Genomic DNA, 15881 nt, shown 5'->3' on the forward strand with positions numbered 1-15881 from the left:
CACTGTCTCTTTTGATCATCATAGACACACCAATTTTTCATTTAGTCTCTAAGACAGATGCTTGAGAGAATGAATAATCATTCTCTGTTTTGAATCCTAGGATATCTAGAGGCATCCTAGGCTTTGTTTTTTTTTTTTTCAAAAGTTTCAGAAGCAAAGCTATAATGCATTGTGTACTTTGAATACGGTGCAATTTAATTTATGAGGCTAATATAAAGAACAGTTGCTGCAGATGTAATGACTTCTCAGTGCTATTACCTGAATGCAATTTTCCATCTCTGAGGCATTATTTTGTTTGTGACACTATATCACACCAAGTGAGTTGCTTTCCTGCTCTTTGATTTGTTTCTTTTTTTCTCTTGCATAAAGCTTACAAAGTCTTGTTGTTGGATTCTTGGCACTAAATTTGCTTTTTGATTGCAAATTATTGTTTTGCTATTATAGTCCAAGTGAAAGATAATTTTATTGTTATCCATTGTCTACCCATTCTCCAGTCTCACTGAGGAACTCAATTTCTCATATCCCATTTCATTTGTTCTCTGCTAGTTTCATTACAATGATTTTCTCCCCAAGCTTCTCAGGAGTCATTTGAAAAATTTCCCACAGAGGCTGCTCTGGTTCCATTCTTCATTTACTTGAGTAAGCTTGCATATCTTAACAACACTTGAAAAAGTTAACATACACTTTTTTTATCCTTCTCCTTTGAGATCTTGCATATTTCACCCTTTTTTCTCTAAAATACCACAGATTAATTCCTTATTTAAGGATCATCACAAAGGTTTGCACAACAGAACAATCTTCTGAACTGTTTCTTGATTACACTTGAATAAGATATATCTTTCCATGGTCAACCTCCTTAATCACTGATTTTGCATATCCTCAAAACTGACTCCTTTTCACCTCATACTCAGGGGAAGAACAAATCAACCAAACAGGGTAAAAAAAAAATACCTTCAATACATCCTCACTTAAGCAAGCACTCTTCATGAGGAGAATTCCACACAGTACCACCCCTAGCCCTTCTTCCCACCACACCCCCAAAACTTACAGAAAACTCACAGGCAAAGAGCCATCAGATTCCTCCCAAGACCAGCACAGGAAGCTGGGGGCAAAGGGGAGACTGATGCACAGAGGAAATAAAACTCAGAACACTCTACTTCTTCTAAGATTATTTAGAGATTTCTTTTTTGCTTTGAAATTAGCTGCAAGTTGCACAGATTTCATCCTTCTTGTCCCATTAGACACCTGATCCCTGGCCACCACCAGCACCAACAACTTGTCTTTACTTTTAACCTACTTATTGCCTTTACAATTCACAGAGCTTTGAAGACCTCTGAAAGGGTACAGTACTAATGCAGCATTCAAAAATAATCTGTATCTTAATGTACAGAAGCATGAGAGGCAGCTCATTATAGGCAAGTTGTTAAATTATAATGTTCACTGAGGGTGGGTGTCTTTTGTCTCAGGCAGTTGGACTAGACTATTATTTTATGTCTCTTCCAGCTGAAATATTCTATCCTGATTTTATTATTCAGATAAGAGCTACTCACCACTATTAGCAGCTGACACTGCATGTGTGTCAGACAGAAGACACGAACCGTTAGTCCCTTTTCAATAGAGAGCAAGAACTGTGTTGTCTGAAAGGGAGGAAGTTTCATAAGCTCTGCATTTCTGCATAGGCTCCCATGATGTTGGTGTCTGATCTTTTGAACAAACTCAATGTGGGGAAAACCTGAAAGGCCAAAACAGACACACTATGAGTAATTTTCGTGGTTTCTCAAGATATCTCTTCATCTTTCACAATGAAGATAGGGAAAGTGGCAAAATACCACAGACAGAGACACTGTGCAGTAGGTGGTACACATAGCACATATATAACAGAATGGTGCCTAATAAAAGAGCTCTTTCAAGTCCTAGAGCTTTACTATACAGTATTAATAGCAACACAAGGTGAATATCTATAAAATATATTATTACTTCTGGGCTTAGGAATACAGTGCCACTTGGTTTCTTCTAGGTTTTTTACTTGCTTTGGAGACATAACATCACTTAGTCTGAGGAAGGAGATCCTTAAGAGAGGGTGTTTAGATAAAGGAAACTCATCAGTTTACAATCACTTATTCCTCCAGCATTTTCTCCTTCAGGCCATAACATTCTTTAGCAGCATTCCTTCCCTCACCTTCACCTTGTCCCCAGATAATTAATTTTTTATCTTAGGCCTTAAAACAATCAGATCCCATGTGTGTCTTCCCCGAAACCCATGCTCTGCTAGAAGTATCAGGAGTATGTCTATTTTATAAGGGAAAATTTTCCACAGAATAGCTTCTCATCTTACCTCAGCATCAGAAGACAACTAGAACACACAACTTAGGAACAGAGACAAGTCAAGTGGTGTGACTGCCTTCCAGCTCCCTTACCCTACATTGCACGTGAAAAAAACCAACCCATTCTTCCATAGCCACCAGTCTCTAAAGGAACTGATTTCCTAGGCAAACAAAGGCAAAATTCAGTCTCCACATTCCCAATTAACAAAAAATTCAGGAAATTTTACCTGTTTTCTGGATTGATTTGTCTCGTGTGACTTTGATCACTCCCAATTGATATGAGCACTGAGGCTGAATTTCACTTGAGGAAAGTCTTGGAGACTAAGCTCTGCACTCTCAGAGTAAACAGTCCTTGACCACTTGCACAATGTGTGGTGTTTTTGCCTTGGTTGAAAATGCTTTTTCAAGATTCCTTTCCAACAAAAGCTGTAATTTTTTTTTTTTTTCATAAACTATAAAGAAGTGGCTCTCTAAACTGTAGTAATTTACTAGACTTGGCAATGCAAGTAGGAAAGCATCTTCAACCAGGAGGAGGTTAGGTGTTATAAATATTTTCTGATCATCTCTGCTTCATATATTAGCTTTTTGCTAAAAGCTCCTCACTCAACACAGAAGTATGTGCACCATCAGCAAGTTCAATACCTCAGAGAAAACAAAGCATTCAAATACAATTTCCAATAACTGATTTTACATGCTCCTATTTTACATTTTCAAAACGTGAAGGATCATAAAGTAGGATGAGTTTGCTTTTGGTCACATTAGCTTCCACATGAACTTCAATAATAAATTATTGCCTGATTCATTTTGTGAAGGAGCCCTTGCCATAAGGGAGATCACAGCAATCTTGCTTTACCTCTCGATTTTCTAATAACCATATGGAGAGAAGATGTAACACCACTTCCCCTCACTGTCAGAGTAGCACTTACAAAGTTGTCAAAACTTAAAATGGAGCACCTCAAAGGTTTGCCTCACTCACCATCCAAAAAGTGCTTAAGTCCAGGTCTTGGCCAGCTAGGTAGCTCCTCAACACCAGGATGACCTCCTTGACATGCTCCAAAACATTCAACAAATTTCTCTCACGAGAGGCTCTTCCCATACCTCTTCCTGACTGCAGCAAACCAAGTCTCAAGAACTGCTACAGGGTCCTGTGTGCATCCTGGATCTCAACAAGCTTCTCTACCCATCTGTATCATCTCCCCACCCCACTCATCAGAAACTGCTCCCAACCTTGTCTCCTTCACCTACTCATTTTTGAAGGGGCCACCTCTAGGCACACATTGTGCTTTCTTTGGACTCAGTGGCTGTTAGAAAGAGCTTGCCCTCATAGTGATAATGAAATGGGCTATGAGGACTCGGTATTTTACACATAGTAAGCTTTTCTGTCTTAGCAAAGCAAAGAAAAAATGTGGAATTTTAAAATATTAAACTAAAGGGAGAACTATTTATCCCTGCACTTAGAGTAAAATCAACAATGTGTCATGCATGACTTCCCCATTGGACTGCTTTAAGCTGTTTCTGAAACCTGGCAAACTTTATACAGACATAGTAGACTGCAAAACCACTGCAGGATTGGGCCAAAGTCTGCCTGCAAGTTTCCTTCAAAACAAGGCTGAAGCTCTAAAACTAAGCCTTCTGGATAGAAGCTGAAAAGATATGCCAAAATAAAGCTTTTAAATATATATATATATATAAATGCTATTACTTATTAACACTAAAACAATCTCCAATACACTAGGTAAGTATCTTGATAATCTTTGCAAATGAGACTTCAATATTATCTGGAGATTTAAACATAGGGTTTGAATTCAAGGAAGAATTTTGCTTAACCTTACATGGTTACAAGTACCTCAGTAAACTCATTGTTCCTGATTTTTATCAGATGCAGCATTAACAGAGCCACAGTCACTCACAACTGAAACATGTAGGAAGATGAAAACCATTTAAAAATACACTAAGCCAAGGTATTCTACTGCAATAAGAAAAAGCAATGTCATAACATGCAATTCCCAAAGGTTTGCCTTCTTCCAGCTGAGAACTGACTTCAAAAACTTTGGAGTCAAAAAATTTTTGAGCATGACACTGACCCTTCATGGAAACAGAAGGCAGTCCCCTAGGAAAAGCCTGATTTTTGCATACATTTTCCCTAGGCCTGTTCATGACCTAACCCTTGTCCTGGGTACGCCTGATGTCACAGTTGGCCAGGTGCACTGCAACCTCTGTGGACAATATGGAGAAGACCCTAAAGTGCCATCAAATAGCCTAGTTGCTATTTGCAACCTGCAGAAGCATTTGGGAAAATCCAAATGTTGCAGTGTTGAGCAATGGCTCATATCTATGCCTTTCTTTCATGCATTATTATGACTTTTACTTGGAAAATAGAAAAACCTTGCAAATATTCTGACTGGAAGAAAACTTAAGAAAAACTATTCACCTTCTTCTCTGCACAATTCTCTGGCCTCCAGGAGAGATGGGGCTGAACCTGTCACTGTGGCTTCATGTGGAGACCATTTCTTTGTTCAGTTCACGGCATTTACTCTCACATTTAGGTCTAACACCCACCAAACAAAACTCAAAATCCAGTGTTTGCACACTGAAGCTGGGTCCCTGAAAGAATCACAGTGGAGAAGAACATCTTTGCAGGACCATGAGATGCTGCACCCCGTTCTCCCACTGAGGGCTCCAGAGCAAAGTTCATGTCCTCCTACATAGAGTGTTCATATATAAGGAAAAATATTTTCATGACAAATTTCAGATTTTAGTCAGAAGTTTTCTGAAGGAAAGGGAAGGCACTTATAAAGCCCTTGTCTGTGAAGCTTGAGCTGTGCTATGTATGCACATGCACACACACAGGGGAGCATATGTAGTAGCTGCAGGATCTTAAATGTGATTTTCTCATGCTTTTACATGCTGTCCACTTAAATCTGAGCACTGGTCTTAGATTCACTCCAAACACTGGTACATATGTCCCTTATGTGCCAATTTTTTAAAGAATAAATTATGACTTAAGGCTGTTCAGTGAGTAATAAAAGGAACATGTTTTTTTCATTTATGCAGGTGCAACTTGTTTAACAGCATAGTGCTTAAGTCTAAGTAAAAGCATGAAATGTCACTTCAACAAAGTCTTCAACACTTTTCAGTCATGACTTCAAATTACTACTGAAAGGTAAACCTCGTTTTACCACCGTGTTACAAAAAAAAGGAATAAAAGATTTTTAAAAACTCATTTACTCAAAACAAAGGAAAAATACATTCCATTTTTAAAAGTGTCACTTAAAAATTTAACCAGATGCCATTTTCAATAATATAATCATACACAGGAGCTTCCAGGCCTGGCAGTTATTTAGACAGCTGTCAATCAAAATGTCTCACAGCTACCCTACCGTGTCAGCCATCAGCTAACCCACACTTTCCCAGGGACGTCTTAGCATGGCATCTTTGTTCTGTTTTCAGATAAACAGATCCAATTTCTCAACAAACAGACTGCTACAGTCCTTTTGATAACAATGTAATAATTCAAAACAAATGATTCTAGGCTTTGATGATAGCACTTTTATGGGTCATGAAGAAATCCTCCCACCAACATCTGTTTGATTTTATCTACTTGAACTTTATCCTCCAGTTGAAGATTTATAAGCTGAAATCATCCCAGCCTATTAAAGTCAGGCTAATGTTAAAGCACTAACACAGAGAATGAAAGTGCATTTTGCAGTCATCCACCTTTTGAAATCCTGCCGTGAGGGAGATATCAAAAGTTTGAGAGATGTATGTTTAAATATGCTAGAAGTCTGCATTCTACACAGAGCCCTGGGTGACTGAGAGATTAAGGAACCTAACTGTTGCCCTACTGTGGAGGCAAGTTATATACAGAACTATTATTTAGAAAGACAACATGAAAAATACAGATGTTGTTTACATTGAAAGACTGTTTTCTTAGCAAAAACCATTATGGGTGATGAAAATTCACTCCAGATTTGTTCTCCCCCGCCTTCTTAATTTCTGCATACACTGTAAATAAAAAGCATGACAGCAGACTTCTTAGAGCCACTTGTTACTTGTTAACTAGATGGCACAATTTAGTCAGGATGCTTTTTAATTTAAAATTAAAGGGAAAAAAATAAAAAGAAAGGCTTTCCATGAGGAGTCTGATAAAACATGCCAAGAGAAAAAGTATTGCACATTGCTACCTGAAAACAGCTTTCTGTGAAAGCCAGCAAAATAAATTATTATCAGTGTTGTCTCAGTTGCAGAAATTTTCCAAGAAAACAATTACTCTTCCTACGAGTGCTGACATTTCTACAAACAGTGGTAATTTAGCACTGTTTTCTGGAACATTCTTTTGGAATAGATTTGTTCAGTGTATTCCAGATGACACTTTTTAAACCTAAAAATACAGTTCCAATTATGGTCTGTAGCATAGTGTAATGCATAAATACATAAATGCACACAATTAGTTATTAGATGCTGCAAGAGGAAAAAAATATCTACTGCTATCCCTCATGTAGCATCACTTGGAAAAGAAACATGACCATGTTAGTGTTTGGTGGTGTGTGCCTTAAGAAGTTTTACCTAGTGTCTTTAAATATATTTCTGTTTACACACCCCTACATGACAGACCCTCTTTATATGAAGGAACTCCAATTTACTTTACACAAGCCAAAGGTATTTTACTACAGTAGGAAGAGATAGCCCTATAGATTAGAGGATGTCCTTATCACTGCTAATGTATACAGTACCACTGAAAATTGCACTGACTCAGTTCTAAAGAAACCACTTGGCCACTTTTCCACCAGTCTGAAGTAGCAAGATATGCATACACTGAACTGCACTCTCTGCAAAGCAAATCTGCTTAAGTGCTAAGTTCTTAGAAGCTCCAACACAAAGTTTACTGAGCCATAGTGAAAAGAGTAAGGTAGATGTTGGAACAACATTTTAAAGGAGGTAACCCTGCGAGGAGCCAGGCACACCTCAGGAGAAGTTGCTTCATTTTGTATGGCCAGCATGTCCCAGGAAGAGATCGTGGCTATACTCTCAGGATGGGAGTAGCCAAGCTTGCTGCAAGAGCCTTTGATTTCTCAGATATGTCCCATCCCAGCCCCTTAGTCTTCCCCAGGTCCTGAGAGGCAGCTAAACTGCTGCTGCCAGAGGGGAGATGCACACTGCATCCTTGCCACCCAAGGGAGAGGCTCCCTTCTACTGCTGGAGTAAGCAGTGGAGAGGTGATGCTCTGCCCACTCCAGGGATTTCTCCCAGCAGTTATTTTTGTGAACTGGCAGACATTCCCTTTCTGAACAGGCAACAGTCTGAGTTTTGCACTGGTTTTTTGGGGGAATTTTGCAGGGGGAGGGGAGAGGGCAAGAGAGAGGCAGACAGATTGTTCTTTTTCTTACAGGAGGAACAGCTCAGACAGGCACTCTTGAAGCTCAAGTGGCAACATAAAGGAGCATAACAAGAGGGAGACTGAAAATCCTGCATACCTTCCCCTTGACTGTCTGTTGTATGACATTTACCAGATGAGTATATGTAAAGTACCCTGTAATTAAGTTCATCTGATCATAATAACTTCTAGGAAACTTCAAAAACTATGTCAAAACTCAGAAGCCAGAATAATTTGTATTTATTCTAAGTAGATGAGCATGTTGCTCGAGCATAAATTACACTTTTATTTAGCATAAATCAAATTAAATTATTTGGTAGGGTTGTGGAACTGCACTTCACATATTGACCTGCCCTTTGCTTTACTAACTGTTTGGAGACCCTTCCCATTTTCAACTCACAGCACATGCCCATCTCCCTGACCTGCCCCTGCTCCTGCAGCACCAACCAGACCCACAGCCTGAGAGAGGAAGAAATTTGAAGTTGAAAGCCCTGCAGGACATAATGACATGTGAAAATACCAAACTCCATTTGAACTTGAGCTCTCCTCAGGCATTTCATAGCTCCTGTCTCATGAAGGAACCAAACTCTGCAAACACATCATGGCCACATCTTTGCCATATCACTTCTGTACAGGATGACTGCTGCAGTGTTAATGAGACACCCCCCCTGCCCTATAGTCAGGGTGAAAGAAAAATAAGTTTATCAAGGGGAATATATTTAGATACCAGTTTCTCCGCAAAGCAGTATGTCCAAAAACAGCAAACTCTAAAAGCTGTACACTAATCTCAGAGAGGACTAAAATTAAAAAAGCAAACAAATAAAAACCCCCAACAAAAACAACAAAAATCAAACAAAAAAACTCCCAAACAAGCAAACAAAAAATCCCAACAAAAAAAAAAAATTTAAAAAGTATCTGACAATACTTATTTGACAATTATTTAAATTATATTTGTTTCCGTCTTCTTTCTTTAAACCTGTATAACTGCTAACTTATTGCTAAATACAAAAATATTTTAAAAGTCTTTGAGAATAAATGCTGCTGTGGAAGAAGAACTACAGCCTGCATACCACACACCAAGCTGAATTCATCTTGTTTGGCCAACTAGCCTGAGTTAAACACCCGTGAACAAAACAGATTTATTCATCTCCATTTTCTCCCTTTATGAAACTGATTTTCTGAATAAATACCATGTGTTTCCTGAAAAACAACATAATCATAGTTTAATTCTGGAATAAGTTTGTAGCAATTCAACTTCCAAACACCACAATTTTAGCAAATGGGAGCGCTAAAGGCTTGAGACTACAGGTGTTACCCTCAAGAAGCATGTGCAGGTGTAGGAAGGAGCAGCAGCACCAGCAGCTGTACTCCAAGAGAGAGGAGCTCTCATCTTTGAGAATGTGTCTCCCCTCAGCCAACTTGATGTGCAAATGTCTCTCTCACTCTCCTGTATCTGTAAAACAGAGATTGTGAAGTTTTCCCTCTCAACAGGCCAACCCAAAATCTGTAGACTGATCATCAAGGCTGGATACTGCTAACAGGCAGTGTGAAAGATGAATAAATGCTTCATTTATTTTTATATTTTGTAATTGAAATACAGCGTGCCTTGGGAAGCACAGTTTCCCAATAAGCATAAAAATACCATTAATATGTTCAGATTGTCATATCCAAAATATGAAACTGAATCTATCATCAGCTGTGCTAGCAATGTATTTTCTGCCAAGTTGCCACGGGTTACAGAAATGCATGATGACAGCAATAAATAACTTTAATGACTGCTGATAATATCATGAAAAGAGCTCTGTGATACACTGACATCATTTAGAGGTTTACTAGACATTATTAAGTGTTGTATCATGCCTCAGCTTGTCAGCTAATCATAGCAAATTGCTTGTGTATACACATATTTTTCTCCATCTGCATGTATATGTAAAACTAAATATTTTAAACTATTTATACATAATTGATTCAACTTATTTTCACTTGAACTAACCTAAGTAGAGTATGCCAGTTACACAACTGCCATGTAACTGGACGTATTTTTGGATTCTGTACAAATAAAATACCTTTTCAAACAAAACTGATTACTATCCTCATAACCTCTCAAGCAGTGGTGTGATCTAGCACTACACACTGGAGCCTATTTGACACATGAATTTGCCATTCTTTAGTGCTTTTTTTATTTCACCTTCCTGGAAGTCTTTTGGTATGACTATCACAGCAAATAAGCCTTTCTGGAAACACCAAAAGTAGAGTGGCAAGGTATTTTCACAAACACCTGCAGTAAGAAGAATTTTATAATGAAATTACATTCAAATCAAATAAAACAGGGGTCAGATGACCTCAATGTTTCTGCTAAAGTTAGAAAATATTGAATACTTTACATTATGTCTTGATGTGTCTTCCTCCCACCACTCTGGGACTACTGTTACAACAAAAAAAAAGAAAAAACTTTCAGTTACTATTGCTAACACCATATAGTCCTGAAACACAGACATTACCAAAACAAATTTAAACAGTACATATTCTTTTCATAATTTTTCATTTCCTTAAGGAAGAAAATACTTCTGCTTTTTTGCATTTAAAACATCCCTTAAAGAAGGGGAAGATCACTATTTGCAGATGTAATAGCCTCATATTCACAATCCACATTAAATGTATCCTTAAATGGCAAAAAAAAAATTTAAAACCATGTTTTAAATCATGTACACCTGTCAAAAATAAAAATATGACAAGATCCCTTTAAGAAGTGACATTTAGCAATACCTATTGACATGGAAGGACTTTGGGAAGATGACATAAAAGGCTTGCAGATGCACAACAGATCAAGCACTTACATCTGCTTCTGCAGCTCACATGTCACCCTTTTCCATCCACCATATGATTTGCACATCAACATGATTACACCAAGCTGGGTTGTACATCATAAAATGCACTTGCCTGTCAAAAAGGTACCACTTCTTTCTCCTCCTTAAGCAATCATTCCCTGTGAGTTATATATCCCACAGCATTTAGGTACAAGCAAAGGGTTTATTTCCTAGCTACCTCCAGTTATGAAGTGATACTATGATCAAGATTTATATGTTACAGGCATAATTTTAGGTATGATTATTAACTGTATTTAGTTTTAGGGACAAGATTTGTCACCTGTGAAAACTAATAAAATATAATGTAATTAATAACCATTCAGGTCCTAACCTAAATATAGTGGCACAGCATGCTGCATTCACTTTTTTACTCTTTCTTTTTTAACCCTTTAAATGTCCTAAAGAAGTATGGGCTAAAAACTTTATTAAAGTTCTAGAAATTTTTTTTTTTATTGTATTGTATGCAAGTCGTTGCACTCACATAGCAAAAAATCAAATGCCCCAAAGAGGCCTAGCTTAGTTCCTAAAACATCCCCAAAATAACATGGTTTATTATAGAGTCATCAGTGGTCCTAAAAAAAGTTAAAGAAAGAAAGAAGAGAAAAAAATCATTATGGCTGATTATGTTGTCTCAATAACAAGTATCTATTAAAAGAACCTGAACTTCCATGCTGTTTCTGATAAACCTTCAGTACATGACGAAAGGATTTACAGCTACCAAGATTATGAGGTGGCAGGAGTCAGATCCATTTCTGCACCTCTTCTCAAGGGTCACTTAATGTAGAGGAAGGAAAACTTGTGGGGCCTCACTTGGCACTTCTCAGGCTAAGAAGCTGCAACTGAACTCAAACAAAACCAAGTTAATTAGTGAGTAGCATCCCTACTAGGAAGTCTAAATGAGCCTTTCTTAGCAGCGAGCCTTTTGCTTCCCTCAGGATAAAGTGCTTGTGGAGTCATAAAATGCCTCCAATTCTCAAACAAGACCATAACCTCCTAAATGTCATCTCTGCCCTTCTTCCTTCAAAGGGCTCTGAATTTGTGTGTGCAGCAGCAACACAGAAATTGGTTCATGTTGGCAAACAGCATGACAACTGCAACACAAACCCAAGAGGGGAAAATAAACAGCCCTTCAGTCATCCCAATCATTGGAGCCATGCAGGCATTTAACATGCTGCAGGTTCCTCCGGTCCTGGAGAACATAAATTAGTGCAATAAGTGATACAATTAATGAATTTCAGCAGTCAGATACAAGCACGAGTAATGTATCCAGGAATAAATCAGGCAGTTGTTAAACGACAAAGCCCCGTTGCTTTGGGCTATCCTGAATTCCTAGGCTCTCCTTGGATCCACTCATGAAACAAAATAACTTTCCAGGCAAAAAAACATCCTGTAAACATACAGGAATGAAATTTCCTCTCAGACTCCTTTCATTCAATGCACCTGTTTCCCAGACCTACCTTGCCCCCCAAATGTCTCCTATTTCTAGGACCAGAGAGACTAATTTTCTCCCTGTCTGTCTTCATGCAATGTCTCCCAACTCTAGCTTCTGTTCAAGAAGGAAAGAATTTGTCTATCTGAACACCTGATCCTGAGTGTCTGCATTTTCAGGCATCATATCTCCCTTCCAAAGGCTGAATGAAGTCTCTTCCAAAATCTATTTCAGTAATTTGGGATGAGTGAAGTCATCTGTGCCATACAAGCCAAGCTAGGTGATTCCATCAAGAGTGCAAAAAGCTCCAAATATTATAATACATAAAGAAAAAAAGGCCTATAAATAATCTGTAAATCATATCATTTTGGTAACTTTTTATCTACAGCTTCATTTTCTAAAGCAATGAATTTTAAGACCAGTTCTTTCCAATATGCATATCTGCCCTGCAGATAAATATTTGCTCTGTTTAGCAGTTGAGTGCTTGGCCCAGCTTGTAAAGGGTGAAAAAAAATTACCAAAGCAACAAAATCAGATTACAGCTATTTTAAAAGGGTGCACTAGCAATTGTAGGTCAGAAACCCCTTTTTGAAAAAGGAATGAATTCAAGACAATGTTTTGGAAATGGATTACTCTCCTGCCAATTTTATGTCAAAGTTATAACACTTTGGGTAAGAACCCAAAACATTAGGAGTGACTTATCAAATCTTGAACATGAACAATCTGGCTTCCTTTGTTTTAAAATTTAGAGCTTTGGTAAAAACAGAATTGTGAATTATCAGCATAGATTTTACACCACTTTAAGACAAGCTGGTATAGTTAAAAGAATCCAAGTCCATTTGTGCTCAGCCTTAACAGAATTTCCCTAAAATGACATATTTTTCCTTTCCTGTCAGGTGTGCTAGCCAACCAGAGAACAGGCTAAAGCAAAGTATAAATATCTGACACAAGAAGGATGCTGCTGTGATACAACATACATGTATTTTAAATACTTCAATCAGCCCAGATTTTACAGAATCTTTTACAGAATTTTACAGAAAATCCTGCTCCCTGTAAACTCAGTCAGTAAGGAGACTAGAGATAGAATATTTATAAAGTGTCAAACCACTAAAATCTATCACAAACTGACCCAAAGGAAGTGGTCTGAAGCTTTGTATCCAGTTAAATCAAAATCCCTGATACACCCTGATTTCCCCTCTGGATTGAAAGGCAGAGAATTACAGCTCTTTTCTGTTTCTTTTACCCCATTGCACCCATGGAAAAGTGTCAGCCAGTGGCTGCCCTGCCTGAGGCGATGGTGGGTCATGGAGAGTCCACAGAAGCATCTCTTCACTCAGAGCCACAAGGGACAAGGTGTGCTGGGTCCATGGACAGGCAGCTCTTGAGGGGCTTTTTGAGAGCCTCCCTCTGGGGCACACAGCATGTAAAGAGGTGAAAGTTATCCATATGCTTTGCACCACATGGGAGGAGAGCTGCTCGCTGCTGGACCCTGAAAAGCAATCAGGAGGCTTTCTCAGGGCAAAGGGCAGAGGGGTTACCTGAGGATGGTGTGTACACGAGCTTTCTACTGCACTGGTACAGATTCCAGACCTAAATATAGGTCCTGGCCATTGCCAGCTTAGTTCAGTAACTTGAACCCCGAGGGGCAGCTCTTGTGGCCAGCACCCTTCCTGCTGCTCGCTGGCATGTGTTAAACAGCTACTCACACACAGGTCCTGCTGCTGGGACTCCCAGCTCAGCACCCTCCTGACAGCGGGTGACGCTCTCACAGCACCTTCCTGCAGCCACCATGAGCCGGTGAGCTGGAGCAGAGGCTGCCTTGCACAGCAGCTTTTTCCCTCAGGAACACATCTCACTCAGCAGGAATATTGCAGAACAATCTTCAGGCTGCTTGGACCTCAAAAAGACAGAATCACAAATCCACATCACCATGGACACAGCAATCCCTACTCCACGCTTCAAAAATTGCCCTGAAACTTGCTATGGAAAATCCAAATTTTACAAAAATCTCAGTGAAAACTGGATTCTCACTGTTAGGTGGAGGTCAGAAGTCTGGAGAAGAATTAAAGCTGTCAAGAGCAAAATAGCACACAGCAAAATTTTGCCTTCATGTTCTAAGGAGATATTCACAAAGCATGAACAATGGAAGAAATTAAAGTGTGAGAACACAGTGAAAAATAATCAAGTAGTTCCAGACACTGAAGTGCCATAAGCAGAGGCTCTCAGCAAGGACTGAAGACAACTCTGATTTTTAGTAAGTAGATAGGCTCCAGAACAGACTAACCTTTGAAATGCATAATATATATGGAAGAATCTTAAGAAGACCAAGCTGAGTTCTTCCACATTCTTCGTATGCAGCTCTGCACCATTCCCTTTTTGACTCTTGACATTTTGGGTGATGGCAGTCTTGAGTATTAACTGGTCTTCAGCTAGGGGTTCTCCCAGCTCTGTTGCAAAACATTCTCTTAACACATGATTTCCTCCTAGCCATAAAGCTACCCCATAGATACTCCCCAGCAGTCTAACACTCCCTCTCCAAAACCAAAGTAACACAAGAAAACCACCACTCTCCAAATTACCACCAAATCTCTCTGGAGTGATCTGATTTTTAGCGTGTCACTAAAATGATACACAAAATTGAGGTAAAGATTATAAAATTTAAATATTCCAACACTACAGACTTGTTGTCCATATTGAGTAGTGTATATGGCATATAAAAGTGCATCCAAATTAACATTTCATAACAATCAGCAACATACATAAAGGGATGTGAGAAAGATAAGAAAATCAATGTGGTGAATTGAATTCATATATGTGTTTTATCTTTAAAAAGGAAACATGTTTCCTTTAACTATATGTGTTTTCTTTAAAAAGGAAAGACACCTTTATACTATAGGCCTTGATATCTTTGAAGAATTACTCCCAGTTCTGCCTTAGGAAGGATACCAAGGAAGCATATTATTCTGTGTAGATTAATTGCTTGTCTACATATTTTCCTTAAGATTCTGGAGCTCTTGGATTATGTTTTGTAAATCAGTTAGCTTCCTAGCCAGAGATTAAGGTAAATTCTGCTAAGGACTAAAAGTTGACTTAGAGCATTAAGAAGGATTAATGTTTAGCTGTGGTGAAGCTGAAGTACTAGGTTAGCATGTTTACGCAGTGCTGTAGATCACAATTAATCCAAAATTAGTATAAAAGATCAACAGCAACCGCTCTCACATGCCAGCTTGGCTTAGTCCTAAAATCAAGACTTACTTTGGGGGCAATCTGTGTGCAAAGTTGCCGTGCATGTGCCCTAATAGGTTTAAAGCTTTCAGAGGAATCCATGAATTTTAAATCTTTAGCTTCTTTGCCCTCTGCTTTGAGAAAATAAATGTAGAAGTCAGTACTTGAGATGCTTCTGCTTTCTGTGTCACAGATCTGTCAGAATAGATTGGTGATAGCAATGAAAAAAAGCAAATACAATTTCCTGCCTTATAAAGAAGAGGTTTTTAAAATATGTGTTTTCATTCATCATTAGAGATTAATAAAAATAACAGGGTTTTTCTGGCAGGAAATGCTCATTTTGTATAACAAAATAGATAGAAGTACACATGATGTCCAGATATAGACACAGGCAAATATTTTGAAAAATATATCTCCCAATTCTGTTACCATAGAAAGCATATAGTAATATATCTAAAAACATAGCTGGAAGATGATCTTAAGTGACATGTAGCAACATCCTTTAAGAGAGAGAGGTGAGGGAGTGGGGTCCTCTCTACTTCAAAGTCAGTTTAAACAACGATATCTAGCTCTCTCCAAAATTGACAACTCCTCTATGATCTCCAGAACAGGAGCCATGTTGCAACATGCAACCCAGCTCAGACTGCTGCTGCATCCTGGCT

General features: G+C 38.5%; 1 protein-coding gene across 6 annotated transcripts in view; it reads right to left on the reverse strand.

Moving 5' to 3' along the window:
• The window catches only part of LOC146767617 (uncharacterized), a 311220-nt gene that overhangs the window by 177636 nt on the left and 117703 nt on the right, over nt 1-15881 (reverse strand). For 5 of the 6 annotated variants that reach the window (XR_014955155.1, XR_014955154.1, XR_014955160.1 and 2 more), the window contains one exon: nt 1551-1732. The exons of the other annotated variant lie outside the window; for it this stretch is intronic. Coding sequence is in view for 1 of the 5 variants with exons in the window: in XM_085578966.1 (XP_085435092.1) it covers nt 1551-1732 (182 nt within the window). In the remaining 4 variants the exon portion in view is untranslated. The remainder of the gene's footprint in view (nt 1-1550; nt 1733-15881) is intronic. 6 annotated transcript variants of the gene reach the window in all.

The sequence above is a fragment of the Lonchura striata genome, chromosome 4, assembly GCF_050655825.1.
Source record: "Lonchura striata isolate lonStrDom1 chromosome 4, ASM5065582v1, whole genome shotgun sequence".
Taxonomy (NCBI): Eukaryota; Metazoa; Chordata; class Aves; order Passeriformes; family Estrildidae; genus Lonchura; species Lonchura striata.